Below are 20,481 nucleotides of genomic sequence, written 5' to 3'. Positions count from 1 at the left end.
AACTTATATGTATTATTTGAAAACTATTTGCTTATGACTTACTAAACTATTAAGCTAACGGTGTGTTTATTCATTCATTGTTGTATAGATTTTGGAAGCTAGTTACGAGCTCGGGGATCGTCAAGGAAAGTCCATCACACTATCGAACTCTATCTTGGTATTTTGAAAGCTCGAAATTTTGAACGTATGGCATGTATAGGCTAGCATTTGGTTTGGTTGGTCTTGAAAATTGTAGATATTTAGCAATGCGAAAATGGCTTGATTTAATGCTGATATGATAATGTTTAAGTAATTTTGGGACATGGTATATATGTCTAGTATGCCTGGTATATGAATTCAGTATAATGAAAAGATATATATGTATATATGGTTTATGATTAGTACATGTAAGCTTGATATAAGGATGATGGATTTGTTTTGGTTGTGTTTTGTTAATGATGTTATGATAATGTATAATTGGTCATGAAAATAGCTCATTTTGGAAGTATGATTTATAGCGTATTTGTGTGATGATTGATTATATAATTCGCTTAAGTGAAGTAAATATAGTTGATGGATGTATTTCAATTGTGTCTTATTATTGATTTATTTTGGATGCATAATTTGTCTTGTATAAAGGTTTGAAAGTGGTAAATAATTTGTTTTGATATAATACTTATGCTCACATAAGTTAAGTTATATATGTGTGATAGCTTGCATATTGGTTGTTAAAAGACAGCTTATGATGGTAAAATATGAACATGTTTTTGTAATAGTTTTGATGGTCATTTAGGTACGGTTATAAATGGTACAATTAGCGTTGATACGAGATTGTGAAATTGGTTGGTTTATCGGAGGATAAATTTTATGACTGAATATGTAGTTAAAGATCGACTGTACATATGTATTTTGGAAGTGGTGAAAGGGTGTGTATTTATATTTGGCTAACGATAGGTAAAATATATTTATACATGTCTATGATATGTTTAAGTTAAATGCTTGAGTTTAAAATGTGCCATATATGTGATTTATGAATATGGTAAATGATAGATAGTTGTTTTGGATATTTCATTATTCAAGTGGTGTTATAATTTTGGTATGATTTAAGTAGGCTCTTACGTATAAAATTGGTAGTTATTATTTTGTTAAAGTGTGCATAATTTGGTAAAACCAAAATTTATACTTGACCATTATGTGATGTTGTTAATGTCATGTGTATATATATTAATGTTTAATAAATTATGTGGTTTGGCCTGACTTAGTAAAATGTGAAGAGTGCATATTTATAAATAGTACTTTTGGAAAGTAGTTAATGAATAGATTTATATGAATAAATGTCTGATCTGAGTTGTATTTTGATTGGTAATGCCTCGTAACCCTAATCTGACGACAGACACGGGTTAGGGGTGTTACAATGGTTATGGTCTTAAACTTATGTATCGGGTTTATAAAGCGTCCTATTCAGGTATCATAAACTTAAACTCATGATTGCATAACCACTACCAATTGGGCTCCCGAGTTATACTCCAACCCGTGATCGCATAACCACCGTCAACTAGGACCAGTACTTATACTTCAACCCGTGACCGTATAATCACTATGAACTCCAAGCTTAAGTTACAATATGATGGGCTTCTAAGGTAATTGCTCCATCCCGACACGACAGGTGAAATGTGTGGATCAAATATACCTTTAAGCTATCACAATGTCTACCTCAAACACCAACACAATCGGGTCTTTCTCCCCGAATTTTCAACCTTAAACTCTAAAAACTTTAAACCCTTAAAACCTTAAACCTTTTGGGGAAAAAAAGTTTGAGGAGAGAATGTAACACCCATATCCCATTTCTATTACCGGAATAAGATATCGAATGTTACTAGTCAAGTTGAAACAATTAATACGATTTACATTGAATAATAAATTCAATTCCATAATTACAATTAATATTCAATATAAAAGACATCATCCAGTTTTGGGTCTTAAAACGAGCTTTCAAAGCTCTAAAAATAAGTTACGAACATCCAGGGACCAAATCGAAACAAATCAAAACTTTCAGGGAAAATTTTGGAAATTTTCAAGTCGGGGATCACACGACCTTGTGTCCAAGCCATATGATAGAGTCCAGCTCGTGTGGCTCCAAACATGGTCGTATGGATATCTTACATGCCCGTGTACAACTTCGCACGTATGTGTGCATGGACCGTGTAACTCACTGATTTGGATCACACGACCTTGACGTAGGCCGTGTGCCAACCCGTGTAACAATCGAAATATCTTCACACAGCCATGTCGCAGGCCATGTGTTTGCCCATGTAAAGACTGCACCTATACTATTTTACATATGCATTGGGGACACGCACGTGTGACAACCCGTGTCCTAGGCTGTGTGAGCCCAGAATGATCAATTCCATGCTCAATTTCACCCCTTATTGTTTAGGTACCTATACACTTTCAAATACACATTTGAAAGGTGAAAATCAAATTCAAACATACTCAAACATGACCATAAATTCATTTTATATATCATACATTTGTCATCATTGACACACCAATGTATCTCACCACAATTCACTTCCAACTTGCAACTACAATCACATTTTATCTCTACAAAACAAACATACATTTCATTGCAAGCTTAAAGTTAACACATAGCATATCACTTCATACCATAACCATTAAAACACATTTAGGTAATAAGTAGGAGATCACAAGTCATTCAAGTGCACAACATGACATAACATATTACTCAAAACTAGGTATTTGACATAACTATACATAGGGGTCCTAGTACATGCCATATACCAAAATTGAGAAATTAAGCCTACCAAGATTCTCGGATAATGTGATTCCTAGTGTTAACCCGATCTTCTTAGCCTTCAAAATGTAATCTACAAAATAAATAAATTACGGGTAAGCTTTAATAAAGCTCAGTAAGTTCGTTTAGAATTTAATAAACCTTTCAAGTCAAACATAGATTTAATCAGTATTAAACATAGAGGTTTCCATTATATGCAACTTATAACAATAATTAACAACCAATTTAGTAATTCAATATACTCAGTGGACATTACTCGATTTGAGTTTTCGTCGGTATATCTTTAGATTTCTCCTCGTTTGAGTTTCACTCAGTATAACAGTAGGATTTGCTTGATTGAGCAACTTTCCGTAGGATCAGTAGATATGGCTCGGTAGAGCATACTTTCAATATATAATACAAATTTGAGTTTTCGTCAGTATATCTTTAGATTTCTCCTCATTTGAGTTTCACTCAGTATAACAGTAGGATTTGCTTGATTGAGCAACTTTCCGTAGGATTAGTAGATATGGCTCGGTAGAGCATACTTTCAGTATATAATACAACATTCATTAAGAGCATGTCAAAAAAGATATTAATTATTTTAGAAGCATAAATAAACATACGAACTTACTAGACTGATTTGCAGGAGATTCCAAAGTATAGGGACTACTCTGCAGTTTTCCCTTTTTCACGATTATCAGCACGTTCTTGATCTAAAAATAATAATTTCATTCCATCAATTAGAATAACAACACAATTTGATCCTTTCATGCAACTAGGTCCTTTTTGATAAATTACCTATTTTCCCCTTAACTTTCTATTTTTATTCAATTTAGTCCTTAGGTCATAATCATGCAATTTACCCATTTTTCCTAAACACCCATGATAGCCAAATGTTCTATAACTTCATATCAGACCCTATTTGCAATAATTTCACATCAAGTACAAGAAATTTATCATTTAATCAATTTAGCCCCTACACATTAAAATCATCAAAAATCACTTTTCAAAATAATCTAATTTTATCAACAAAGCTCCATATTTCATCATAAGCTTTAAGAAATAACTTCATTCATCAATTGCAACATTTATAACATTTAACAGTTTCACAAATTGGTTCTCGATTTAGCTAGACCAAGCTAATACAAACTCAAAAAACATAAAAATTACTAAAAAGGGGCATCAATACACTTACCAAATCAAAGCTTCAAATCAAAAGCATGAAAACCCTAATATTTCATTTCTATTGCTGTGGAGAAGGTGAGAAGAAAATGAATAATTTAGGTTTAATTTATTATATATTTTATGGTATTTTTGTAAATATTTCAACTTTCTTAATTAAGCTTCAATAAATCATTAATAAGCCTAATTAAACCACTTAATTAAGCATAACCTCGTCAAATTCCACTAACTAATTTCCCATGGGTTAAATTGTCCATTTAGTCCCTTTAATTTAACTACTCAACCTTTACAGTTTTTACAATTCAGTCCTTTTTACTTATTAAACTATCTAAACGATAAAATTTCCTAACCAAAGTTTAATACGATGTTATAGTCCTCGTAAATATTAATTGAATAACATTTACGAATTATGGTCTTGAAACTACTGTTTTCGACACACACTGAAAATCGGGCTGTTATAGAGAGAAACAAAAAGCGCGTCCAGCAAGACGCGTTTTTATCTAACATGGTAGGAAAGTGCGTCCTACTGGACGCGTTTTCAGTTGAGTTTGCAAGAAAATGCATCCTATAGGGTGCGCTTTCAACCACCTTCGGAGTAAACACAGCCTTCAAAATCGGACTATTTCCCTAAATGTCCTAAAAATCGACCATTTCCCTTTTTTTTTTTTTAAATTTTTGGCATTTTCATCAAATTTAAACTATATATCATGCTTTTAATTATATATTTTACATTTATTTCTTTTGTCGTATCCAATACTTAACAACCTAGTTCTTTTGTCGTATCCAATACTTAACAACCTAGCAATAAATAAGCTACTTAATAAGTACTTTAATGTTAACTGTTAGTTATATGTTTAGGTCTATAAAGAAAATTTTGTGATCTCCTAAGTAATTAGTCTTTTTAAATTTTATTTATTACTTTAAAATAATTAATACCTAAAAATTCAACATTTTAATTAAACTAATAAAATTTTTAAAATGCTAACATTTTAAAATATTAGTATTTGTGATTATTCCGTTTAGATAATTTAAAAACAATATTAGGTTAATAAAATTTAGTAAGTTGAAAAAGTTGTAAAAGAAAATAATGATATTGAGAATAAATAGTATAAAATATTCAATATGGATATCATTATATTTTTAAATATATATAAATATTTTTGGATAATATAAAATATATTAAAATATATGTTGAAATTAAATAAAAAGTTTAGTTTTTAAGGTTTGTTTTTAAGAAAAAAGTTAAGGTAAATTGCACCCATGGTCACTTTTGTTTACTTCAGGTTACGTTTTAGTCACTTATGTTTGAAATGTTACGTTTTAGTCACTTATGTTATTGTGTTGTAACATTTTAGTCATTGAGTCATTATTGTCATTAACGGTATAACGGTAAGCTAATATGACGCATTAAATCATCATTTCAAACAAAAAAAATTGGGTTAAATTATACAATTGGTCCCCATATTTTTTTCATTTTGAGCAATTTAATTTTTTCTTTTTCTTTTTTTCATTATTTTCCATTCTCTTCTGCTTCTTCCTCTATTTTCCTACCTTCTCCATTTCTTTCAATATATCAGGAAGTCGAATTGGCAGTGAAGAAAAAAGCATGGTATGGGTTTATGGGTTTTGGTTATAGGCAATGATGGTTTTCGACTTATTTTTTCACTGCCAATTCGGCTTCTTGATATGTTAAAAGAAATGGGGAAGGTAAGAAAATAGAGGGAGAAACATAAGATAATGGAAAATAAAGAAAAAAAATTAAAGAACATAAAAAAAATTAAATTGCTCAAAATGAAAAAAATATGGGGATCGATTGTATAATTTACCTTAAAATTTTTGTTTGAAATGATGATTTAACATGCCACGTCAACTTACCGTTACACTATTAGCAACAATTAATAGCTTAGTGACTAAAATGTTACAACACGATAACATAAGTGACAAAAACGTAACATTTCAAACATAAGTGACTAAAATGTAACCTAATGTAAACAAAAGTGACAATGGGTGTAGTTTACCCAAAAGTTAATAATTTTATTTCACTCTAAGATTTGAATATTTTTCAAAAAAAACACATAAAATTTTAACAAGAAATTTGAGTTATTCAAAACCTCTTTTGAAATTTCTTAAAATTTGACTTATTTTTGAAATTTTAAAACAAAAATAAAGCCTTCCTTCAAATCTCTCACCCAACACGTTCTTAAAAATTATTTAATTATTTTAAATATAATTATTTTTAAAAAATTACGTGTAAAATATTTTTTTCGATGTAACAAATTCTAGTCTTTTATTAATAGAACATTTGCATATTTTGTAATATATGAATCCTAATTTGTATGATTGCTTTAAAATTTGATCTCACTGTCTAATTTAGAGTCTCTTTGGATAAGCGGTGCATTTATCTATGATTACTGTAAAAACAGTAGTGGTGGTGAGATTAGATAATATAGAAAGCTAAATGCACCGTACTGAAAGTAAACGCTCATTCAAAGAGGTCTTTAGACTTTATCATTGCATTTCAAAGGGTTTTTTTTTTTTTTAAGTCATATAAGATAATTTTGTTAAGTTAAAAGTGTTTTTGAACTAAAAAATTTAAACTTTTGCGTTTGGAAAAAGTATATTGGAGTTAAATGATATTTTAACCCTCATTTATTATTGAGTATATTTTATGTTATATTGGATATGCAATTATTTTTCTATTGAAATTTATTTCAGATATAATAACATTATATATTTGAATCAGTAATGGTTATATTTTAATATCCAAAATATAATTTATATATTCAAATTTAATTTTACAAACAATGTATATTAATTGCTTAATAAGTAGTTAAAATTTATATTTCATGTATCAAAATATTAATAATGAGTTTACTATAAATTATTTTCCTATTTGTTTGAAGTATCGTAATATTAACATATTTGAATAACATCTAAATGTATATTTTCAACTTTACGGCATCATGTCTAAAATGAATTTTTCTCTTTTAAAAGGGTTTTTTAATAAAAATACTAATAATTACTTAAAATTTAAACCAAACATTTCAAAGAATGGGTATCTAAGAAATGATATTTGCATCGTATATATTTTTTATTAAATCATCCCTTCTAACTAAATCATGGTTTAATCACTTTCTATTTAATCATAGTAATATATTGTTTTGTTGGAATATATGTAAGGAAAAATAATTTTAAATGGTTAATAATTTCGGGTAGTAGATGAAAAGTATTTCAAATGAAATTATAATGATTAAATCGTAAATTCGAGTATAATAAAAGGACCAAAACAACAATTTAACATTATTTTTCTTACATTTCTCTTACCCTTTTTTTTCTTCCTGCAATAAACTAAACACTTCCATGAAGCTCAAGTAATCTTGGATTTAATCCTTATTCAATAAATTTGATTATTTTTAATCTCTGTATAAAACAAAATATTATAAAGTGGGGAGTAGAGGTAGGGTTGGATCTTAAATGTTAGAGTTGAAGCCTCGCTCATATTTAAACCAAGCTTTCTTCCCCTTCATTTCTGTTTGATTTGAACTCCCTTTCTGTCCTTCCATTTTCCTTTTGTCATGGATGAGCAGATAGATGATGCTGAGTTTTGGCTCCCCTCCGAGATTTTAATGGAAGATGGTATTCTTATGGGAAAACAAAATAACACTGAATTGTTCCCCTACGAGTTTGAGCACTCATACGACTCGTTCTCAGCTCTTAGCTTCCCCGTTGAATCTACTGTTGGGCCTGCTGAGACTGAGAGCAGTGACCGGGATGAGTTTCTTGCTGGGTTGACTCGCCGACTTGTTCTCTCCATGAATCATAAACTCACCCTATATGGTCTTTCCCTCAACAACAACGAGGTAAACTGAAATGTTTTTTTCTTTTTTTAATCCATGTTGAGTAGTGAGCTGCCTTAAAGCTCCTCTGGGACTGGCTTATTAATTATATGCGATTGTTCCTGTATGGGTAGGAAAATGGAGGTTTGGCGAGATCAGCACAGTGGACTCAGAGCAATGGCGGTTCTCAAGTAGCGAAATACAGCGATCGAGACATTAACCATGGAAGAAACCTACCCAACACTCAAAACCATGGGTTTATGAAGAAGTCAAACCAGAGTGTTTCTTGTAATCTTGCTCAAACAAATCATGTAAGCCTCCACCAAAAGATGTTGGGTTTTATGTTGTTGTTTTTTGTGATCTTATGGGTTCATTTTGTCTGGTTTTGTAAGTATGATGGAAGGCAAATGAAGGCAAGAAATAAGCAGCAGCAGCAGCCGAAGCAGAAGAAGAGTAGCTTAGAGAGTAATAAAGTAGGTGAAAGGGGTGAATGTTCAAGGGCTTCATTTCAAGTTCAATCACAACTACAGCTGCCTACGAGAGTGATTTTACTTCAGGGATTTCGTAATGTTAAAACAGAGTCCGTTGGAACTGGTGTTTTCTTGCCTCGTAAATATCACAACAAACCTTCTAAGCCTCGCAAGAAATCAGGTAAAAACAACTACGCCTGAAAAATAAGAAAAAAAAGGTATATTATCCGGTTGGTGACCCAACTTTTAGCTCACTTACATTTTAGTCAATCAAGCGTTAAATCTTTCACGAAAGTTGATTCTATACGTCATATTATATTTATATTTCCATTTTAGTCCTTCAATTTTTAGATCACTTTTATTTTGTCACCCCAAAAATTATTTTTAAGTATTGATTGAGGTAAAAAATAATTAAGGATTAAAGTAAAAAATGGTAGATACTGAAATAATACATTAAAAAGTGTCAAATTATTTTTTCAGTATTGAAATTTTAAATTTTAAAATATCAAAATTAATTAAATAAATTGTTGAAATTTTTATCCTTCAATAATGTAAATCAATTTGTAACAAAAAAAGTAATTTAAATTGAACAATTTATTTAATTGATTTTGATGTTTTGACTTTTAAAATTTCAATATTAAAAAATAAATTTAGAATTTTAATTAGATAAAAATATTCAATTTAACAAATTTTTAATGCATTAATATTTTAGCTTCCCCTATTTTTCACTTGAATGTTTAATGTTTTTTTTTTACCTCGATCAATACTTAAAAAAGATTTATTTGGGGTGACCAAAATGAAAACAACCTAAAAATTAAGTTACTAATATGAAAGTGTAAACATGATATGATGTGTAACAATCAACCGCCGTCAGAGATTTAACGTTTGGTGACTAAAATGAAAGCGCTCTAAGAGTAGGGTGAGAAAATTGCAAGAATTTCATTTTGGTGTGACTAAAATGAAAGTATCATAAGACTAGGGTGACAAAATTGCAAAGAATTCATTTTGGGTGACCAAAATGAAAGCGCACTAAAAGTTGGGTGACCAACTATGTAGTTTACCTAAAAAAGGTAGAATGTAAATTTAGCCCTCAATATTTACATTTTTTTTTATCAATTTGGCCCATATTTTTTTTTAGCTAATTTGACAATTAACTTTTCAAAATAAGTTCAATTGTTTTTACTCAATGTAAATGATAACTAAAACATTAATTTTTTAACGAAGTTGGCATGGCAACCTGCGTGATAATCCACATGCATTTCATGTTGACTTGACACTATTTATCATCATTGTCACGTCAACAAATAATTTTAAATTTATAAAACATTCAAAAAAATCAAAATTCACAATTTTTTTTTAAAAAAAGTTAATTTTATTTTTAAAAAACATTAAGTGCATGTGGATTGCTATATGGGTTGTCATATTTGAAAATTTAGCATTTTATTCAGTATTTTCGTCAAAAAATTAATTGATTCTTTTTAAAAGGTCGATAGTTAAATTTAACTTTAAAAATATTTAAATTACAAAAAATTAAATACTAATAAATAAATTTATTATTATAAAAATATCAAAACTGATTTGAACTAGAGTATGGGCTTTATTTTAGCTTATTTAAAATATTCTCCTCAATCTCTTAAAAGAAATTAGATGAAAGCTACATAATTCATTTATTTTTATATTTGTTTCGATTCGATTTGATTTAGTTTTTATTTTTCGAAATTTTTTATTCTTTTTAAAACCGATTGGACTATGGTTCTAGTACCAACAAAGGCGTTCCCTATTGTAATTTAAACCCGACTAGAAACAGGTTGCGCAATGGTTCTAGTACCAGCAAGGGTTGTCCAAGCATTAAACCTCAACCTTGATGGCACAAACAGTGGTTTTGCATCAAACTACGGAAAATAATCTTAAATTCTAAATCTTAAATTATATAATTGTTAAAAGCTTCCTGGTAAATGGAATTCTGATTGTTTAAATCTTGTAGCTGTTTTGATACCCAGAAGAAATGCAAACTTGAGACAAGAAAATAGAAATGATAGAGCAATGGGAAGCTTCAATCTGCCTCAGGATTGGACTTATTGAGCCTCTGGAAATTGGTCTTTGGTTTGCTGGAAAATGGCAGTTCATGTGAGGAAAGGAATTCAAGAGTATGTATTATATTAATAAAACTTTTGATTGAGGTTGTGTAACCCTCAATCGGTTCATTAACTCGGTTAGGAAGTTACGAGAATATTTTTTCATAATTAAAATAAATAATATTATTTAAAGGTATTTTAGTCTTTTCCCTTTAAAAAAAACTAATAAAATATGAATATGGTAGAATTTGACCAATTGCACTAATTAAACTTTTAATTTACCACTCATCGAAAGTTTTATTTTAACATTTTTGAACCCCATGTGATGGTCTAATGGTTAATGGTGTTCACCGCTCCAAGTGTAGCCTGAGTTCAAGTCGTGCTAGTCACGCTTGTTGTTCAGGCTTTATCTTATTATTATAATTCACAAAAAAAAAAAGAGAGAGGAAGGCAAACTATCAACAATCATTGTTGACACCATTTTTTGGATGAAAACGGGGTCTACTTGGATTTTGAAAACGAAAACAAAAACGGGAGTCGCCACCAATCTTTTTTGACGAGGTGTGATCGGGTCACTTCGTAAAAGTGGTTGTTTTTAATAAACAATTTAATTTTATTAAAACAACGAGTTTGGTCCACGAAATTCATAAAAATGGGTTCGGGAGTCGGTTACGTACGAGGAAGGATTAGCACCCTCGTAACGCCCCAAAGTTGGTACCTAGTTGATTAGTTAATGTCTTAATGTCGAAAATTGAAAACTTTAAAGAGATTTAAAAATACAATCCTTTACTGAATGTTGAAAATTTTTGAGAAAATGAGCATATTTCACGTTAATCGAGAAAATGAATCATATCCAGTAAGTTAGGATACAATGTCCCGAATTCCCGATACGAGAATAAATGCTGAAAATTTACTTATTTTAAAAGGTATTTAATTATCTCGGGTTTAGAAAAGGGATCATGCCCAGTAAGTTAGGACACGATCTTTTCTTAATTCCCGAGATCGTTTAAAAACTTGAGTTTGAAAAGATTCGTGTATTTAGATTTATTATGAAAACCGAAATCCAGTAAGTTAGGGTACGACCTTCTCGAATTTAAATACAAAATTTTATTCAAAAAGTCATAATTTATACATTGAATAAAAACAATTTAACGCAAAATAGTAAAAATAAAATACAATGTTAATATACGCGACAAAACAATAATGAATTCGTAATGAAAATACGAATAATACGAATAATCATCAAAATGAAATAAATAGATATAAAAGACAAGTCAATCATGTAATTGCAAGTAAGTAAACGAATAGAATTAAAACATTTTAAAATAATAAAGAACATGCAAATAACTAAATAAACAAAGAAAATGAATAAAAGTATAAAATGTAGAAGATATATACGTGTATATACATAAAGTTATGAAAATGTGAAAATGTATGTCTATATACATATTATAAAATTATTAAATATATATGTAAGTATATATATATTTACAAAATTTAAAAATATGTTCGTATATATATTATAAAAAATATGCATACATATATAAATTATAAAGTCTAAAAAATATATAAGTATGTATATATATAACAAAATCTAAAAGGGAATAAATGGGTAAATAAAAATAAAAGGTAAGTAATAATAATAATAATAATAATAATAATAATAATAATAATAATAAAACTAATTAGCTAAATAATAAAAGTGCTAAAACACGGACTAAATCGAAATAAAAATGAAAATACTGGGTAAATTCGAAAATAAAAAAATGAAAAGGACTGAAGTAAAACGCGCGTCAAAAGGAAGGGACTGATTGGGAAAATATTCCCAGCCTTCAAGCGCACCGTTTCATGCAGGACCAAAATGAAACAGGTGTAAAAAATGGGGTCAAATTAAAAAATAAATAAACAAGCATAAGGACTAAATCAAAACAAATTAGTAATGAGGGACCAAAGGCGCAAATAGCCCATTTCATGAAAACGCGCGGATCCCCCCTGGAGCGGATCGGGTCGCGCGCGGGTCATTGGGGGGCTAAACGACGCCGTTTAGCTTTCTTTATTTAAGTCAATTTTTTTTAAAAACCTCATTTCAGCCTTTTCATTTAAAAAAAAAAGAGAGAGAGAAAAATAAGTCTCCCTCCCCCCTCTCTCAACATTTCCAGAAGCCGGCCACATTCGCCACCATAGCGCCACCGGGCCCGGTGGCCGGCGTCGCGAAGACCTCTCCGACCAGCGCTTTGAGGCGCGTTCAAAAACCAAGTCCTCTGCTCGAAAAAAGACCAAAAGAGAGGTTTTCCTCCCTTTCAACTCGATTCCAATGACGAAGGGAGATTCCTATCTTTGGGGTTCATGACGGTCAGGTGACCCTTCTTCTCCCCCTCTCCCTTTTTATTTTCTTTTTCTAAAAGTTTTTTTTAGAACAGATTTGTAAAAAAGAAAAAGAATAAATATAATAAAATAAATGAATGAACCGAAGAAACAAAAAAGGAGAAAACAGCAACCTTTTTTTCTCGTTTTATTTCTAATCTCTGTTATGCCTTTTTTTACAAAGAAAATCCCCCAAAATACAGTGATGAAGCCCCCCGATTCGTTTTACAATATTCGGCTTTATAGCCGAGAGAAAGCTAATTTTTTTCTGTCTAGTCTTGTCTGCTTTTCTTCTTGCGTGTTTACAGGTGACCGTACGGAGGTGGCAGGAGGCGTCAGACGCACATGGTAACAGGTGGCGCGGCGCTGGAGAGGCAGGGAAACCCTAGGGTTTTCTTTTTTGCTAAAATTTGTTTATGTTTGGGCCGTTTGGGCCATTGGTCTCTCTTTTTTTTAATTTTGGGCTAGGTTAATAATTTTGGGTTTGTTTGGGTTTGATTTGGGCCCGGGCGGAAAATGGGCCGTACAATCACAATAGTGGAAGGATTTAAAAACAAACTAAATATGCATCACCTTGATCAATTACTTATATATGCATCCTAGCCTCACTATCATTAAATCAATTTGACAACGAAGAAACCACTGCCAAGAGTCCCAATAGATCTATCGCATCAATGATGCAAGAAAAGTCAAGTCTCAAATGACCTATTTTACTCATCGTCATCTTGGAGTCCAATTTTATGGATACCATCATTGTGCTTTATCATGACAAGGTCCTCTAAAAACAGCTCACAATAGATCTGACAGCGCCCTTGCCTTAACAAATCATATACATATATCAGAGCACGACTAAAAAAAACTAAAACCTCACTACTTTTAGAGAAAACAAAAATAAACAAAAACCACCACGATTTAAAAAAAAATAGATCAAAAAAACTAAAATCACCACTGTCTATTATTTATTTATAAGTTTTAATATAGTAGTGCCCACTAAATTAAACCATTATGAAAACTTTAAATATATTGACCTTAGCTCAAACTCATATAAATTCAAATATATTTTTAATAATGTTAATCATTACTTTCGCTCAAATCCATATCAATGTAAGAAGTAATAGATACTGAAAAATGTTTTATTTTAAAATTGTTGAAAACAAAGTTTATTTTCTATTTACTAAACATATTTTTTAACTTTTAAAAAATAAACAATATTTTCAAAAATGGGAGCCTTATTTTTAAATGCGATTTTATTATTTTTGGAAAAATTGCAAAATTTGACCTAACATTTCAGGGTTTTCAATTTCACCCTATTCTCGACATGATTTTAACAAAAGAACTAACATGTCCATTACTCAATGAACAACACATTGATTATTCATGTTGATGTGGCATGTCATGTTAGTAATGATGTGTCATTTTGGTTCAAATTAAAATAAATTAATTTATGATAATAGAATATCTATAAAAAATATATAAAATAGTTATGAAAATTTACAAAATTCAAAAAGATATAAAAGGTATAAGAAATTATAAAATTTTACAAAATTTATGTACATCAACATTAAAAGATTCATTCAAATAATACATATTCAATGAGTTAAAATTAGATTTAACTTAATACACAACACAATAGACTGAACTGAAATATCCACACCTTAATCATAATAAATTTGGGCATAATCCACATTTAGAAAAACTTAGACCTACAATCTTAAAATTCTCTGAAATTCATCTTAAAGCTAAGGTCGGCCATAATTTTAATTTTTAAAATTTATACTCTATAATTAATAGTTTTATAATTGTATTGGATCGAATTGAAAATTATCTCATTCTATACGCAATAAGTCAGCAGTCAATCAAAATGTTAAACCCAAAGAGAGAATAAAAACAATTTCAAAATGTGGGACATTAAGAATAGACTTGATCATGGGTTGAGCCACTTGCTTAGGTTCGAAAGCTTGTTTAAAAAGTGGGAGAGTTTGGGCAAAAATATAGGCTCGAAAAATAGGCTTAGATAAAAAAAGGGTCTATTTCTAAAATGGGTTAAGCCTCAAGTATGATTTTTGACCCGGCCCAAATCAACCTAAACTTCCTTTTTTGCTACTGCTTTGCTGTCATTTCGCTGTTGTTTTGCTGTCATTTCGTTATTATATTGCTACTCTTTTATTGTTAATTTTGCTACTATTTTAGAGTTTGCTAAGTTACTACTAGTTTAATATTTTTAGTGTATTTGATGTATTATATTTTTTAATTTTTTATATAAAAAACAGTCTAAAAAAATTGTAATACGGGTAGGCCAGGTCGGACTCAAGTTTAGCATTTTTAATCTAGATTGGGTTTTGTCAAAATTTTAGGTTCATTTTGAATTGGACCAAGCTTAAAAAATGAACTTAAAATTTTATATTGATCCAACCCAAACTTGACTAATGGAATGAAAAATATAGAATAACTACGTTCAAAGAAATGGAGAAAGGAGGAAAACGGGAGGGAGAAGAAGAAGAAAATGGAAAATAAAGAAGAAGAAAAAAAGAAAGTTAAAAGAACATAAAGAAATTAAATTGCTCAAAATAAAAAAAAACATGGGGATCGATTGTATAAATTAACCCAAATTTTTTGTTTGAAATGATAATTTAACGTGCCACTTCAGCTTACCTTTACACCATTAACGATAATTAACGGCTCAGTGAGTAAAATATTACAACGCGATAACGTAAGTAACTAAAACGTAACGTTTTAAACATAAATGACTAAAATGTAATCTGAGATAAACAAAAATAACTATTTTAATAATTTACCTTCTAATTTTTATCCATCATTTTAAAAGTTATTTAACACGATATTCCAAATTAGATCAAGTGCATAAAAAATGGCGTATAGATTAGTTAAAAATATATATATATATTTTTTAAAAAAGTAAAAGAAAAAAAAACAATTAAGAGTAATATTTCTAACATTTTCGCAAGAAAATGGAAGTTTACGAAAGAAAGGAAAAGAAAAGAGTGGGAAAAAATTTGGTTCGACATTTTTGACACGATGCGCCTAATAAGAGCATCGGTTCATTGTTTGAGACTTAAAAAGAAAAAGAAAAATCGGATCTTCTATAAATAGAAAACAAAGCACTTAACTGCCTGTGATAAATTCTCGCATTCGAATTCAACAATGAAAACGAAAAGAGAGAAAGAGAAATCCCAGATCCCCAACTTTTATACATTGAAGGAAAATCAAAAACAAAAAAAAGGATGATCAAAAGAGAGCCAAACATGATAGCAGATGATAAATTTGATGTGGAAGGTGATAGGTTTTCAACTGTTGAGATCCCTGAAACTGCTCATCAAATTAGCTCTGGTATGGTTTTTATTTACCCATTTTTGAGATTTTCTTTTCTTTTGGGGTTCTTTCTTATTGTTTTTTCTTCCGTTTTCTTTTAAGTTCTGTTGAAAATAATTTCTAAAAAATGATTTTTGAAAAATGATTTATTTTCTTGAAAAAGTTAATATTTTCTAATGTTTAGATGGATCTGTATAAAATATTTTCTATTATTTGACATATTTTCAATGAAACAAATGTATATTTGAGATTTTATTATCTTTTATTATTTAATTGAGTTTATTTTATATCTATAAATTTATATTTTACCTTATTTTTGCATATATTAAAGATATTTTGTTAAATTCAAGTTCATTACAACGTCATTTTTAATTACATGATTACCAAGTAAGTATTTTTATTTAAAAATATGACATCAGCAAAAGTGACAAAAAATTAAACAATGCCAACAATTGGACTTGATTTTCAAATCGAAAAGTAGAGGACTAAATTTTAAAAATAAAAGTACAGAGACTAAGTAAATTTGTGAAGAGTACATAAACTTATTTTAACTTTTAATATTAAATTTTAAAATTTATTATTAAAATAAAATTGAAATATTAAATAATAAATATTTATTAATAATTTATTATATAACTAAATATAAAAATTAAATATGTATGTTTAATAATATTAGAAAATATAATATTTTATATTAATATGTTAAATATTTTAAAAATAAAAATAAATTTTATTATCAATATAATAATATTAATGAAAATAAAATTACCCTTTTCCGAAAAATGACTTACTCATTTTAAAAAATAAGTCAAATTACAAGAAAAAAGGCTTATTTTAAGTAGACTTGTAAATTATTTTCCATTTAACAAGTTGTTTTCGTGAAATAAACATAGGAAAATACAACAAATATTTTTCAGAAAACCTTTTACATGTAAATAAGCCAACCTTTAATTTTGATTTTGTTCGTCATTTTTTTATTTTAAAATATCAATAAACTTTCAAATCTTGAACTAATTAAATTAGAATGCCTAAATTACTATGAGAACAATGATATCAATCTAAGAACTCAACCAACGAGTTTTCTTATTTTTATTTTAGGCGTCCTTCAAATTTATAAGATTTAACAAATAATTAATTTTAATTTTAAAAATTCAAAAATTATTTTAAAAATATATAAATTATTTTAATGTTTTAAATTTTAAAAAATTATTAATTACTAATGTGACATACACGTGAATCAATAAACTAACATTAATTTTCCTATCAATTTTAAGATAATTAAACAAACAATATAAGTTCAAAAGTTAAAATAGATAAAAAAATTAAATAAATGACTAAAATAATTTTTTATAAAGTAAGATAAAAATCCATTATGCTTTTATTTTATTATATTATTTTTATTAATGTTGTTGCCTAGTAACTAGCATGATATTTTAGTATATATATATTATGGGTTTTCAAGATGATAATGGATTTGATTGACATTTTATCTATATTAGATTATGACATATTCACGATATAAGTAGGAAAAATTATGTTACAAGCATATATATTTATAAAATGAAATTTTAGTTACAATCAAAATATTAAAAATATGATATTTTGGGTTTAAATCTTATCAATTGTATTTTTAAAATTTTACATGTTTTATTATTTTATAAAAAAAGCATGTTTAGTAATTGCTTAATTAAGTTGGGACCCAATGGAAAGGCAATATCAATATTTGGTTATTTTATAAAAAGAAGTATTTTAGTAATTACTTAACTGAATCGGAAGTAATGCTACACTAACTCAATAAATTTCTTAAATATTGTACAAATAGATATGTCATATTGTTGTCTAAATATAAACACATTTCATATTGGGTCTTCAAAATAGTGAAATTTAGAATAAATATATTTTTCCTTTCCTTTTCTATGTAAGATTATTTATTACATGATATATTGCAATAGTTGGATATAAAATTAAAAAGATAAAAAACATTAGTATAAAAAATAAGATTTTTAAAATAAATTTTTATATTACCAATTAAATTAATTTATTGTTGACTCATATGATTGAAAGAAAATAATACTCTTACCAATGTATAGAATCATGTGATATGATGTTCCATGTCTTGGTTGGCCTTCGGAGGTAATTTGAGGTGTGTTGGTGAGATTACAGATTCATGGTTCCAGGCAGGAGTTGTGTTGACGAGTGGGGTGAACAGTGTGTTTGTGTTGGGATATTCAGGAACCATCATGGTCCATCTTGGCTGGATCGGAGGTGTAGTTGGTCTGGTTTTAGCCACCGCCATATCTTTGTATGCTAATATGCTTGTTGCCAAGCTTCATGAATTTAGAGGAAAGCGCCATATCAGATACAGAGATCTTGCTGCTGAAATATACGGTACCACTCATCCTTCAATATGTCTGATGTTAAAAAGATGGATTAAAAGTTGAAATGGTTATATCAATCTTATAGTATTTTTCCACGACTATGGTGAATATATATATATCTATAGTTCAACACTTGCATTCAGATCCTAGTAAGATAGGAATATATCTTCAGTTTTAGTATGAATGTTAATGATGTACTTATTTGTTTGATTGATTGCTAGATGAGCTTTCGTGTATCAACAGGTAGGAAAGCTTATTATCTAACATGGGCATTGCAATATGTTAATCTATTCATGATCAACATTGGGTTTCTCATTTTGGGTGCTTCTTCTTTAAAGGTAAAAACCATAGTAACTTTACTAAAGGTTGCTTCCATACTTTGCCATTATGATATTCTACATGTGTTCAGATTCAAAGGTTTTGTCCCATCAAAAGTAGCCTTACAAGCACTTTGAAAACTTGTTGCCTGAAAATTAAAAATAACTTTCTATTTTTTTTTTTAATTTCTGAAGTAAAGGAACATTCAATGCAGGCTTGTTATGTGCTTTTCGTGGAAGAGGTTACCATGAAGCTTCCATATTTTACAGCCATAGCCGGATTTGTTTGTATATTGTTTGCTATTTCAACCCCTAATTTGTCGTCTCTAAGAGTATGGTTAGCATGTTCCACCATTCTCAGCCTCATTTACATAGTTGTCGCATCCGTGCTCGCTGCTAAAGATGGTAACTTCTTATAATCAAAACACCTTCATATTTAAAAAAATGCAGAGTCGCTGCTAAAGATGGTAACTTCTTATAATCAAAACACCTTCATATTTAAAAAAATGCAGAGTCGAAATAACATAAAGATAACCTATCTATATGAGTGGCTTAGATTAATTTCAATTCGTTTCACTCCATGTCGCTTCAGATCTTTATTGTGTTTGAAATACTCGTGTTGGATACATAATTGGACATACTGATAGACGTACAAATAATGATACTCCCATGTTGTTTATAGGAATGAATGCACCTCCTAGAGATTATAGCATACATGGGACAACAGCCGGTAAAATATTTACAATCATAGGGGCATCTTCAAATCTTATGTTTGCTTTCAATACTGGAATGGTTCCAGAAATACAGGTGGGCTTATAAGAATAGTTATAGAATCTTGAAATGAAGAGTCAGATGTAACATAGTTAACTGCATTATCTTTCCGTATTTAATTTTGTTTAGGCTTCTCAACCATTGTTTTCATAACAGGCAACATTGAGGCAGCCTGCAGTGGAGAATATGCTGAAAGCTTTGTACTTTCAGTTCACCATCGGAGTCGTACCGATGTATGCGATTATTTTTATTGGCTACTGGGCTTACGGAGCTTCGGCATCAACGTATTTGCTTAGCAACGTAAGCGGTCCAGTTTGGGTAAAGGCCGCTGCTAACATTTCGGCCTTCCTGCAATCAGTCATTGCTTTGCATGTAAGCAAATACTTGTCCATATCTTTTCAAATATTGAGCGTATCTTCGGTGATAACCTGCCGCTACACTAACTTGATTTAGCTTCCTTAACCGGCCGTAGATATTCGCGAGTCCAGCATACGAGTACATGGACACAAAGTTCAAAATCACCGGAGGAGCCTTTGAGTTAAAAAGCTTAACTTTCCGAATCGTAGCAAGGGGTGGTTACCTTGTTATCAGCTCAACGGTGTCGGCTCTTCTCCCGTTCCTCGGGGATTTTGAGAGTCTTACAGGAGCATTAAGCACATTTCCATTAACATTTATACTTGCAAGCCATATGTATCTTGTGGCAAAGAAGAGCTCACTGAGTAGTTTACAACAATCATGGCTTTGGCTCAATGTTGTTTTCTTTAGTTGTATGTCGATTGCAGCAACAGTTGCGGCTATAAGGCTGATAGTTGTTGATTCCAAAAAATATCATGTATTTGCTGATGTTTGATATCAAGATTAGATTTTACTCCCTCTAGTTAAAAAATTAGACAAATTAGTCCTTTTTATTAAAAATTTCATCATTTGTATTCATTAAAGCTGACGTGACTGTCAAAATAATTAGACAGTGATACGTAGCATGCCA

At 29.5% G+C, this 20,481-nt stretch overlaps 2 protein-coding genes across 2 annotated transcripts; both read left to right on the top strand.

The window, feature by feature from the left end:
* Nucleotides 1-7,418: 7,418 nt before the first annotated feature.
* LOC105771540 (hypothetical protein) lies at nt 7,419-10,535 on the top strand. Its single transcript, XM_012592986.2, has 4 exons — nt 7,419-7,818; nt 7,929-8,105; nt 8,187-8,445; nt 10,249-10,535. Exons 1-4 carry the CDS (start codon nt 7,534-7,536, stop codon nt 10,344-10,346), a joined length of 819 nt encoding a protein of 272 aa, XP_012448440.1. The 5' UTR covers nt 7,419-7,533; the 3' UTR covers nt 10,347-10,535.
* Nucleotides 10,536-15,688: 5,153 nt separating this feature from the next.
* Nucleotides 15,689-20,475, top strand: LOC105772274 (proline transporter 1). Its single transcript, XM_012593576.2, has 7 exons — nt 15,689-16,048; nt 18,194-18,418; nt 18,652-18,746; nt 18,941-19,130; nt 19,408-19,532; nt 19,653-19,868; nt 19,969-20,475. Exons 1-7 carry the CDS (start codon nt 15,943-15,945, stop codon nt 20,344-20,346), a joined length of 1,335 nt encoding a protein of 444 aa, XP_012449030.1. The 5' UTR covers nt 15,689-15,942; the 3' UTR covers nt 20,347-20,475.
* Nucleotides 20,476-20,481: the final 6 nt, after the last annotated feature.

The sequence above is a fragment of the Gossypium raimondii genome, chromosome 6 (genome assembly GCF_025698545.1).
Source record: "Gossypium raimondii isolate GPD5lz chromosome 6, ASM2569854v1, whole genome shotgun sequence".
In the NCBI taxonomy this organism is placed as follows: domain Eukaryota; kingdom Viridiplantae; phylum Streptophyta; class Magnoliopsida; order Malvales; family Malvaceae; genus Gossypium; species Gossypium raimondii.
Note: the sequence above shows the minus strand (reverse complement) of the source record. Positions and strands in the feature narration are given on the sequence as shown.